Genomic DNA, 12,717 nt, shown 5'->3' with positions numbered 1-12,717 from the left:
TACTATTTAAGTTAGAACTAATAATAAACTAGAAACCGAAATTAATAGACTAGAAAAATATATTATAAAAGCTATCCTTAATATAGATAAAATTAATAAAAAAATAATATACCTTATTAAATAGAAGAATTATCTTAACTCTAAGAATATATAAGAACTACTAAAATACCTTATTAATATATAATACTTACTATAGGATTTTTATTAATAACTCTGGAAGGAAAGGAATTAATATTAAAATTAAAAATAGCTAACTAATTAATAATATTAATAGCCCTAAAAGACTAAGTATTAATAATAACCTTAGCCTCTTAATAATCTAACTCCTCTAACTTATTTAGAGAATTTAACCCCTGATATATTATCTCTATACCCTGCTCATAGATCTACTTCTTCTAGCGACAAAGGCATATTAGGCGGGATAATTATTTATTTATCTATTACTAAAGAGTAATTAACTCCTCTTTTATTTTCTTTTCCTTAAGTTTAAGATAATATTTCTCGGCTATTAGGCATAACGCTATAAAAATATTAATAGAAAGAAGGCAATAAATATAAAAAACTATACTTATTAATAGAAATTAATATACTTAAGCTATTATAAGCGCGGCTATAATAGATATACTTAGAATAATAAGAAATACCCTTAAGTATCTTATATTTTAAGTACTTTTAGGAATAATAAGAATAAAGTATAACTTTAAAGCCTATTTCTTTAATAAGCTTAAAAAGATAATAATAATATGCGGCGGAATAGGACTTTATTTTTAATATACTATTAATATTATAGGAATTATTTATAAGGGAAAATTTAATAAATTAAGGGAAATTCGGGATAACTAATTTTAAAGGCCTTAAGGATAAGATTAATAAAGGGGAGGTATTATATTATAGCCTAATATATACTTATTATATATATAAGTAAGACCTTATAATTCCTTACTAATTAAATAAGCGATTACCCTTAATATTAAGTAATTATAGTAATTACCTTACTAATTACCTTAATTACTTATATAATTACTATAAATAGGACTAATAGATAGAGTAATTATAACTAATACCTAAAAGTATATAAAATATACTTATTATATTTTCTTATATAGTAATTACCTTAGCTATTAATATAACTTAGTTATATTTAATACCCTTAAGTATATTATTAGATATAACTTATACCCTTATTTAAGATAATACTAATAATCCCCTGCTAATATAAACCTAGTATAACCGGTTTATCCCTTAGATCTAACTATACTATTATATTATCTAAGAGGCTTATTATAATAAAATATTATTAGCCCTAAGTAATCTTATAAAGGTTATTAACTAAAGAATTAATAATTAAGGCTAAGGCTAAAGCCTTATTATACTACTTAGTAATACTCTTAGGGCGGGATCCGAGACGAGGAAATAGGGGAAATAGCAGCTATAGCGACGTGCTGCTAGCAAGGCTATCTTTCAAGGGGGTCTCTAACATTTTAGACTATAGTAGAATATATAGATAGCTTTAGATTAGATAGCTAAGGCGAGTTTCTAACGGTCTAGAGGTAGTACATGCCTAGCTAGCAAAGGCTATACTATGAGAAAAAGGGGGAAAATATTTGCCTCTTCCCAGGACCTAGGCAAGGGCCCCGGATAAATATTACTTTACTGCCGACCCCTGCCTATAACGCAGTGCATAGTAAGATAAGCTTTACTTTCTCGGGTCAGAATATATAGATAATCCGGCAGCTCTAGGGTAAAATCTATCTAACTATGGAAATATAAAGCTACCTAATTAAGGGATATTAGATATATTAGATATATCGAGACTAATATCTAAATTCATTGATCTGATGAAAATTTATATCTAATCTAAATTGATTAATCTGATTAATATATCTGATTATTAATTTGATCTTACAGCAGCGCTAGACTATAGTAACCCGTATTATTACAACGGTCACCGGTGCCCGCGAGTCGACTGCCACGATTCCAAATGCTGGTTTAGTGATGACATGCACGATATTGACACCAAGATTGTGTGAAAACTGAACGTGTGTGATGACCTGACGACACCCGCCAGGAGAGCAGGTGATGACGGCAACCTCACTGAGCATTAACTAAGTACCGTTTTAGGATGAGGATGCTAGGGAGGAATTAGTGGATATAAACGGACCGTGAAGGACCAATACTCTTGATACTTGATGTTTCAATCTTGTTAGTTTACTCAGAATGAATGAAACTAACCACAGCAATAAGGTTCCTCTATACAACCAGGGTCAGACATCTATCGAATCTATCGAATCGAACGCCAAGCCTTGGCGTTCGAATCGAATGCGACCCTTGTAGAATCGAATCGAATCGAACGCGTCGTCTGTAGATTCGATATCTATCGAATTGTTGGAGATCACAAATGTAAGGCGACCAAGCCGGTGGCAAGGTGTGGAAGAACGTGGAACATTCCACAGAGATCGTGCCTGTACATAAATAGTAGTTCCCCTACTACACATGTAGGTTGAATCAAGCAATGAGCATCTTCTCATTTCAACACTTGACGACTTGACACTCCTTTAACTTGATTGATTGACGACAACCATTAAACTTGACTTGAGAACTTGACTTGACGAGAAGTCAAACTTGATTGAGAATTGTCAAGTTCGAGCTTGATTGTTAGCCATACCGTCGCCATTCATATATTCGCCTGGACCATCCATCAAGATACAAAGAACTAACGTCTCCAACACCCAGGCCTTCCCAGCCAAGCTTGAGCCCTTTCCTGGATACCACCACAGCATCCGGGCTGTTGTCTGCGATCATCTTGGCATACTCGATGGGCGCTTCCACGACACTCCGTCCATGATCTTCCACCACGTGGTTACAGACACCCCATTCTGTAACCTCCTTTGCGCTGACTGCCTGACCAGTAAGCCTCATCGCTTACAGTAGGATCGGTCTTCTGCTGCCGACTTACTGCCTTGCTGAAAGGCCAAGTCCGATAGTAAACCTGTCCGATTCTTCGATCTCAGACGACATAACCTTCAACTCATCTACGTCCCAGTGTGGCCACACATACTTCCCATTCAAGAAGCCAGCCTCGGGGCTAGCAGACCAGACTGCGAAGGCCGCGGGTAGACTCACTTGTATCAATCAGGAACAGCGTACAACATTGACTTCATGAAGAGACTCACCATCGTCAAACGGCAAGTCCGTGCCGGCATCCACTGACTTACTCGCCATCTCTGTCATAACAACACCCGGATGGAACTGCACGACCCGGATACCAGGATTCTCGGCGCGGAAATAGTCGAACATTTTGGCCGAGGCTGCCTTGGCCGCTGCATAACCCGAATGCCCTGGCAGGAACCCTACATGCGCGACAGCCGAGTTGACGCTTATCACAGTGGCATTCACTGCCGCATATGTCCTGAAAGCCCGCAACAAGTTGAAGTTGCCCTTGACATTAATCTCGAAGGTTCGCCAAAAGTCGTCGTGTTCCAGGTCTGCCAACTGGACAAGAGCGTGGAGATAGCCAGCGTTGGCGACAAGGACATCAATCGTTCCTCTTGGAACGGCTTGGGTGAACGTCGCCAGGGCCTCAGAGATATGCCCTGCATCGGTGAGATCAGCGGTGATTATGTGCACACTTGTCTCGGGGCTTTCTTTCTCTATGGCGATCTTCGTTGATTGCAGGGTCGCCGCGGTGCGGCCGACAAGGGCCACATTGGCCGCCCCAGATCGGGCGAACGCCTTGGCGATTTCCGCGCCTATGCCGGATCCGCTACCGGTTACGACGACATTCTTGCCCTTGGTGGAAAGTTCCGGCCGTTTTGGGTCGATTGCTGGGTAGGCTCGCCGATGATACACCGTAGTTGGGGTAGACATGCCGAAGGGAATATCGAGTCCTGCCATGGTGTTGTGTTGATTCTATCAGAGTGGTTTCGTGGCTCCGACCTTTGTTGTGTGCATGAATGTTGGATGATGCTGATGTTCCCGTCATGGACGGTGACGTACATATACTTGCCCGAATCATCGAATGCGTGAATTCGGGATGTGTACCACATTTTTGGTATCCCTGTGATTCGAGCGAAATCGATTGTGGAGGCGGCCCCTCCCTCTGCGCGGAAATTCCTCAAGAAGGATGGTGAATGGCATGTGGCAGGTGCAAGTGTCAGCCACTATTATGCCAATACGACAATTAATTACGCAGGACGAAGACATCTCCGGCCAGCTGACAAATGAAATGCTAACTGACTTGCCCCATTGCTGTTGCCGAGAAGGCGAGCCGTATCGTGGATTAATCAGCGCAGCACTTTCGGAGACAGCCGCCATGTTACATGGCAGACGCTCGGGATGTCCGGAACATGATCCTTCCCTGGGTTGGCGACCCGGCGTGCTGTCAGCCCAAGAACCTTTTTCCTAAAGGGGAAATATTAGGTCGGCAATCGATGGGCCTCAGAGGGTGGAGAGGTGGCAACACGATAGACTGGGTCAGCAACCAGTGGCTTCCTTTCATAATTGAATGGCCGAATCAAAGGTATATCAGCTATCTTTTGTGGGTCTACACAGTCGCGTTGCCTTACTACGTAGTTCTCGTGAAGGCTCTAGATTATTCCTCAACAATACGGCTTGACCTGCTCCTCGCACCAGTTCCAGAACTGCTCGGCGATACCAGTGCCGCCCTCTTCAGGGGATTTTGCGGCCTTCTCCACGTCTTTCCTGATTGAACCGAATCGCCCCCATGGGATAACTAGGAAGAGTCAGTGAGCTGCTGCGGTCGAAGGAAGAAAGGGCGGGGTCCTTACTCCACGACCCAGACTTCTCCAAAGTCACCTCCAGCGACAACGCCGCGAACAGCTCGGTGTATGCCCCAAATATGGTTGGGTGTGTCAAGGCCTTGCGCAGCAGGAGCTGCATGCCCGTGGTGTGCCGGTCCAAGTCTGATTCGAGATTTCCGGGATTGAGAGACTGTTGCGCGTCATTTAGCTGGCTCTCGCATCCTCGACCTGGCTGACCCTGATGCCAAGACGTACCACGCTAACAATTCCCGCTTCACGATATCGGCGCGCAAACTCTGTGCTCTGGAAGTAGTTTCCCGCCTTGCTGACGCCATATTTTAGAGCCTGCGATTGGTCTTTTTTGTAGTCAATGTTGTCCATCTCGATGCCACCCGTCGGTGAGAGAAGGTCTGCCGCCGAGCTGCTAACCCACACGACCCGCGTCCTGCCCGGTGGGGCGGACTTGGCCGTCTGGACGAGTACTGGTGTAAGCAGTTTGGTGAAGAGAAAAGGTCCAAGGCAATTTGTGCTGAGTTGCAGTTCGTAGCCCTGCGTTGAAACACTCCCCGCTGGCGGGACCATTATGCCTGCGTTGTTGATCAGGACGTCGATGCTCGAAGTCTTGCCTTTGAGCGCATTGGCGGAGGCCTGTATGGATGTGAGGTCGTCGAAGTCGAGGATCACGTAGCCCAGGGAGCCGGTGGATGTCGGGTGAGCTTTCCGGAGGGCGGTGACGGCGGCTTCGGCCTTCTCGGCGTTACGGGCGGTCATGTAGACGGTGGCATTTTTGGAGTACAAGAGACCACAGACTTCCTTGCCGATGCCAGAATTACCACCTGTAACTACAATGACGCGCCCAGCGAGATCGGGGATCTCCTTCTCAGTGAAGGTGGGCGGTGGTGGCCGCACCTGGCGTAGGAAGTTGAGCATGGTTGCAGTGATGGCAGACACTCGATTAATGTCCTTGAACGAGCTCATCTTTTCCCAAGTGAGCACATGTTGCGGGCAGGTGCACGGTTTAAAACCTCAGTTGGGCGGCATGGATGGAGACTGCCATGTGTTGCCACCGTATCCGAGGTAGCTTGTACATAAGAAATAACCGTGGACTGGAATACCTCCTACATATGATGGCGACATTTCTATATTCCTCGCGTAACCCAATTTGGCAGGATTGGTCATGCGGCCTGAGCAACGGACTAGGATCAGAAGGTGTCTCCTTCCGAGACAAATGGCCCGGTTCGCATCAGCTGTGGCCATGTCGATCATTTCGACCTGTGGAGAGTCTGCGCGGCGCGTAGTGCGAGACGGCGTGATGCTTAGGATGCTGACATGGGAGCGGCAGCTGGTTCGGTCATAATCGTCATGCCGCATGCCCGATCTGGACAGAATGGTTCTGCACGAGAAATTTGTTCTGTCATGTCTCCTTGTCGTGGCGATTCCATCGACTCTACCTGGAAATGTGAGGAAGGTCTCACGTGTAATTCCCCCCGATTGGCTTACTCTACTTCATTTTTATTACCTAGAATGGAAAATAGTTGTCAACCCTTGAAATACCTTCTGGAATCAAAAGTGGGAATACGACTCGCCTCGTTACTCCACTTGTCGCGTGGTGCCCCGTCCGTGCTTCATCCATGAGGAATCGCAGCTGGGAAGCCTTTCCTCCGTTCTCAATTACAGAGAATGGGAATTGAGAATTTATTGTACGAAACCAAATCCATTACGAATCTCAAGGTGGGATATTCCTTCACCGAGAGCTCCAGCGTGTTTTAGCTCCGAGAGTACTATCAATTAGATGAAACAGCCAAACGGCCTAGGACGTCTGACTGCACTACCGGTACCCCTGCGACAGGAAGCGGGCAACCGACCTTGAGGTCATTGTCGTATGCATGTCAAGCCTAACCAGGACTGGTCAACGTTGTCAACTCTTTCCACCAACCACTCGAAAAAGATGGCCAGCATTTGCGCCGAGTTACACTTGGAGCTGTGAACCGCGAAGGTAATTATCTCCACAGCTTGTCGTGCCAATCTGACTAATCTACGAGTTCGAAGGCACTCTGAATTACTCCAAGCGTTTCGCCAATATCTCCGGGAGCTCTCTTTGGACGTACCTGACACCAATGCAGTTCATTGGATCGCCTCTTGTACGAGGCTCGTGCTGAGGTATGCCATCGATTTGGCCATGGCCTTTGAAGACTCAGCTGACCAACGTGTCAATGGCTACTAGGCAGCGAACAGCAAACCTAGCACGGCTTAGCATGTATACGACAAAATGAATCCCCCAATGTCGGTCAGGCGCGCTTCCAGTAAATGGGCAGTGCAAGCAGACGCCCTGAGACATTTGACTGTTTCAATCTAATGGACGGCAGACTCAGGGCTAGAACCTTCCCGGAGCTCGGTAAGTAGCCCACCAGAATATAAGCACTAGATGATACCCTGGTTGTCGCCCTACTACTGTACGCAGTCGTTAAGTAACTCGTTCAATTACATAGAAACTGGTCTGTGCACGCTACTAGAACGTCTGTGCACGTGTCGTGGATTCCTGTAATTCATCTAATTTTTACCATTTTGGCCCGTGCACGTTGCTGGGTGTCAGACAATTGGCTCCACAGGGATCATTGATGGCACCAGTCAATTGATGAGAATTATCTAAGGAGCAATTGTACTATATAAAAGAGAAAGACGTTGCTGTCTTATATAGAAGATGGAAATCCGTGTGGAATGGAAATTCCGAGTGGAATTCCGGAAATAATCCAGTGGGCTATGCCGTGTGTGCGATAGGCTGATATGCGACATGGTACTATCCCTTGAGCTGTGGAAAACCTCCCAGCCGTACCTAGCCCCACATCCGCCCCAATTTCTGAGAGGTACATAAGGGGAACCTTATAATACGTCATTGATTGATTCCACCTATATCCTTATAGAAATTCTTTCGGATTAATCAATAACTTCCCAATCGGTACCTATAGAGATCTCGGCGGAGGCTCTCAACGCAGATAATAATAACAGCTTTATCAATAAAGATAATAGCCTTTAAGAGCATAAGGGTAATAGCACCCAGAGACCGGCTTTTCTACCTATTAAAGACCGAGGCTTCGATTTTTAGCCCTTCTAAGTGCCGCGATGAGAGCTTATTATTAAGTAGCTACCCTAGAACCCGCTATCCCTTTTTTAATATTTTATACCTATTTCCTTAGTTAATAGCTAGGTTAAATATATTAATAACTAGGTTAATAGCCTACTCTAGAGCGGCATTATTAATAGCTAAGAATATAAAATAATAGAAAAATTATGCCTCTGTGCCTAGAAGCTAATTATAGCTATAGAGATATATATCTAGCTTAGGATCCTTATTTATATAGGAGTCTATAGCGAAATATTAATTAAAGACTATTAAAAGACCTCTTAGCTAGAGGATTAGCGGCCTAAATACTTAATAATTAAGTTTATAACTTATAACTAATTTTAACTCCTTTATCGTTATCTCTAGCTCTTTAATTATATTAAATTTACTAATAATAATAATTTTCTTATTATCTTTTAATATATTAAGCGGTAATCTTAATATATTTAACTCGCGATAATAGAGCTTTATAATCCGGGCTTATATCTTATTATAGATAAGGGCATAATCTAATATACTAGAAGGAATAAGTAAGTTATATATATCCTTAATAAGCCTATTAATATAGGCCTTAAAGTCTAGATAGCTACTTAGCTAGGCCTCTTTATAAGGTAGATTTAATATTAACCTAGTATAAAATATAGCCTAGTTAATATTAAGAGGAAGAAGCTAGTATTTTATTAGAGAAACAAAACATACCAACTATAGCCAAAACTTCTTATATAACTTTCTTCTAATAACTTTCAAAAAAGAGATTTTATATACTTTCTCGTGAATTAAATACTATATAAAATAATAAAGGCAAATAATTAATTAATAATAATAAAAATCTTCTTAAGAAAAGAGCCCTTAAGCTCCCTATTCTTAATCTGATCCTTTAAGAAGATAATAATAATAATAATTAGGGCCGCGGCCTTAGCCCTTTTCTATATATAGGAAATTACCTAATAGCCCAAAATAGCCTAGTATGCCTCTCCCCTAACTCATAGCTCCTTATGAGGCTTTAATACTTATCCTTATGGTTCCTAAAAAGCCTTATTAATCCTAGATACTTTTTTCGCTTATTTTAGCCTATAACCTCTCTAACTCGATTTCCTACCTATTAGAGTACTTATAAACTATTTAATTATTTGCCTCGGCTTTTTTACTGCTTCTTTATTCTCTCGTCTTTACTCTCCTTTAAAGCTATAGCAGGGGCCTATAGCTACGCGGCTACTTATATAATATTATCTTACTAGGATAATCTTATAAGACCCGCTAGTATATAAGTTATATAATTCCTAGTTAGTAGTCGCTATATAGGCTAGCTTCTTATCTCCCTAAGCTAGCCTTTTAACCCTAGAAATATTAATATAATCTTCGTAGCTAGGCCTATTATTCTCTTTACCGGAATATATTTATTATTACTCTCTAAAGTTAAGTAAATAAACTATTTAGCGCCCCGAATATTAGGTATAATATTAGTAATATAAGGCCGCCTATCTTTATACTCGCCTTAATTATAACCTATTATTATTTAATTAATTAATTTATTGCCTCCCTAAGCCCTTAGCTTAGATTCCTTTCCTCTAGAGCTTAATAATAAGCTTAATTATATATACTTAGAGCTACTCTTCGAGGAGGGGCATAGGCGCTTTAAGGTACCTAGCGAGAGGGACTTTAGAGGTCTACTTAGAGTCTAGGGGTCTTTTATCTTCTTAGGAGGTACCGGGGTAATAGGCTTACCTATCGCCATTAATATTATTAATAGGGGGAATTATAAGAGTTTAATTAATTACTTCTTATAGTTTAATACTAAGTTTATTAGCTTCTTTATCGCTACCTTTGACCCTAGGTTAGGTATTTTAGAATTTAATAAAAAATCTAATAAGATAAATTCCTTACCTTTAAAAATTAATATATTATCCTTAATTTTAAAGTCTTAGCGCTTATATTATCTAATTAGATTATTAGGTATATCTATAAGGACTAGAGCTATAATAATAGCTAATAATAGCCTAGGTCCTTATAGAAGAAATGCCTTATCGCTAAGATTTATTATTAGGGCTAAGATTAAGTAATTAATTATCTAATTACTAATAATATTAATAGATTCTAGCTCTATAGGTATATAACCTCTTATATTAATATAGAGCTATTTTATAGCTCTTAATTTATTAGGGAAGCTTAGTTTATATTTAATTTTATTTATATAGGTTAATTAATACTTTATAAAAGGTCCTCTTTTAGTTCTATATAAATAATAGTTATCTTAGATCCTAATCTTATTAATAATTATAATCTAAAAAATATCCTTAATTATTTTTATATTATTATTATATATAATATCCTTAGATTTTCCTATGCGGGTCTAAGAGTTTAATATTTAGTTATAGACTAATAGATTAAATAATCTTATTAGTTTATTCTCTTCTCTATTAATCTCTAGGGTTATAGGGGGGCAAAATTAGGTAAGTATATCTATACTTAATCCTATTAACCCTCTAAGGGTCTAAAAGAGATAAAATAAAGATAAAAGGCTATACTCTTAGGCTCTTTATTGCGGAGTTAGTAGGATTATATAAAAGTTAAAGTCATAAGGTTATCTAGCTACTATTAGGTACTCTCTCTAGGTAAGGGAGATATTCTTCGCTTAAATTATCTAATTATCTAATAGGGTATTAAAATAATAAAGGTCTACTTTCTTCTTATCTTAAATAAAGGTTATAAAGTAGCTATTATATTAGTATTAGATAAAGCTAGTAAAGAATCTCTTCCCGATAAGGGATTTATATTATCTCCTAGGCCTATAGAACCCTATATCGAAGTAGGCTTTAATCCGGTTATAATAATCTAATAGGTATAATATAGGGGTATTCTAATAGGAATTATACTTTAATTCCTTCCCGGGGATCTTAATCTCGTACTTAGTAATTATAATAACCTTCTTAAGCCTATTCGCAAGTATTTATAATACTCCTTTAATCGAGATATTAAGTAATATCTTATTATCGCAAGTTAGATCTTAGTATAAATACTAAAGGCTTTTAATATAATCTGCCTAGGAGATATTAAAGGTTAGGTTCTTAAAGTAGCTTCGCTAGAGCTTAGTCTTACCTAGCTTTTAATTAATTAATTACTAATTATTTATTATATAAGGATACTTAAAGGTTACTAGGTCCTAATAGTTTTATTCCTTATAAGGCTAAAAGAATAATAATTATTTATTATTATATAATTCGGGAATTATATTAATAATAGTCTTATCTTTCTTAAAGAAGCTTCCTTACCTATTAATACCTTTAACCTAGGTAACTAAGTAAGCTTACTTTAGCTATATACTTATATACTTATAAGGGCCCTTAGGGGCAAAGAATATAGTCTTTAGTAATATCTTAATAACTTATAGGGTATAGATTAAGGTATTATGGTTTTTTTTTATCTTTATAGTAGGTATATAATATAATTATAGTATTATTTTATCTAATTAAATATAAAAAGACTTAATACTTTTTATAATAATAATCTTCAAAGAGGTATAAGGGTTATAATAAAATTAATTATTAGATTTATTTTAATCTAAGGGTTATTAAATAAAAGATTCTTATTTATTTAAGTATTAATTATAATTATGCGAAATAAATAAAAAGGTATTTATAATTTAATTAGTTAATTTATAAAGAGGTAAAAGAGAATAAAATAAGTTTAGGCTTTATCTATATAAAAAGAAGAGGCAAAGTACTACCTATGCGATAGGTATAAAAAGAGAAGGTTAATTATTTAATTACTTTAATACTAAATAATTCTTTTATTACCCGCGAAGGTTAATTATAATTTATAGTCTTATATATAGAGGTTACCTAAATAGGCTACTCTTTTTTAATATATCTTTCTTCTTTCTTATATATTTAATCTTTTATACTTTTTATTTTTCTCTCCTCTTTCTCTTTAATTTTATACCTCTCTATGCTTTTTAATTAATTAATTTATTATATCTATATCGCTTTTTTATAAGGTTCTTATTACTAAGCGGTAAAATCTTTTTCTTAATATTTAAGTTATCACTAAGACTTAGATTTTATATTCTAATTTCTAAAAAGGTACCTCTTCGCAATAAAGTAATTATAGAGGTTTTAAGATTACCCCTTAAGAGGCAAAGAATACCTATTTTCCTTAGGCTTATTTTTAAATCCTTTTTACCCTTAATACTCTTTCTAATTAAATAATTAAATAGATCTATAAGTATTTAAAGGTTTAGATTTATTCTTATTTTACTTTTAACTAGGATAATTATCCTTTATATATAGAGCTCGCTTTTAATAATAGCCCGGGTAAGAACCTAAAGGTATATATAAAAATATTCTTTGAATACTATAGTACTCCCGATAAGGTTATAGGAGATCTTATTTCCTTAATCTCTAAGTATCCTCTTTAGCCTATTTATATCCCCGCTGATTTCGCTTATCCTCGCGGTTAATTCTTTAAGTAATTAATCTTATGCCCTAAGTACCGAAAGGCTCTTAGAATCGCCCTTCTCGGTTATTATAACCCTATTCTTTATTACTATTATTATTAATTATATTTAATAAATATTAGCTAGAATAAGGAGTATATCTTATATCCCTTCTTAATTTATATCTCTATTAAGGGCTTTATAAATAGGAAATATATTAATTATATTTAATATTAAAAGCCCTGCGAGTAAGAGTTTATAATTAGATATTAATTAAAGTCTATTATAGAGAGTCCTCTAGAATAGCTACTTCTAAGAAAAAAGACTCTAATAAATCTACTAGATAAGGTTTTAATTAATTAATTAAATCTAATATCTTATCCTTATATTTCCTATAAGTACCC

At 37.9% G+C, this 12,717-nt stretch overlaps 2 protein-coding genes across 2 annotated transcripts; both read right to left on the bottom strand.

Moving 5' to 3' along the window:
• Positions 1-2,952: 2,952 nt before the first annotated feature.
• On the bottom strand, positions 2,953-3,888 carry NECHADRAFT_73318 (uncharacterized protein; the record flags this gene model as incomplete). Its single annotated transcript, XM_003039055.1, has 2 exons — positions 3,174-3,888; positions 2,953-3,122 (listed from the first exon to the last, which is right to left on the bottom strand). Exons 1-2 carry the CDS (start codon positions 3,865-3,867, stop codon positions 2,953-2,955), a joined length of 864 nt encoding a protein of 287 aa, XP_003039101.1. The 5' UTR covers positions 3,868-3,888.
• A 710-nt stretch (positions 3,889-4,598) lies between these two features.
• NECHADRAFT_56763 (uncharacterized protein) lies at positions 4,599-5,690 on the bottom strand (the record flags this gene model as incomplete). The annotated part of the gene is made up of 3 exons (XM_003039054.1): positions 4,599-4,732; positions 4,788-4,950; positions 5,016-5,690. 3 exons carry the CDS (start codon positions 5,688-5,690, stop codon positions 4,599-4,601), a joined length of 972 nt encoding a protein of 323 aa, XP_003039100.1.
• Positions 5,691-12,717: the final 7,027 nt, after the last annotated feature.

Source organism: Fusarium vanettenii, assembly GCF_000151355.1.
Source record: "Fusarium vanettenii 77-13-4 unplaced genomic scaffold NECHAsca_196_unmapped, whole genome shotgun sequence".
Classification (NCBI taxonomy): Eukaryota; Fungi; Ascomycota; class Sordariomycetes; order Hypocreales; family Nectriaceae; genus Fusarium; species Fusarium vanettenii.
Note: the sequence above shows the minus strand (reverse complement) of the source record. Positions and strands in the feature narration are given on the sequence as shown.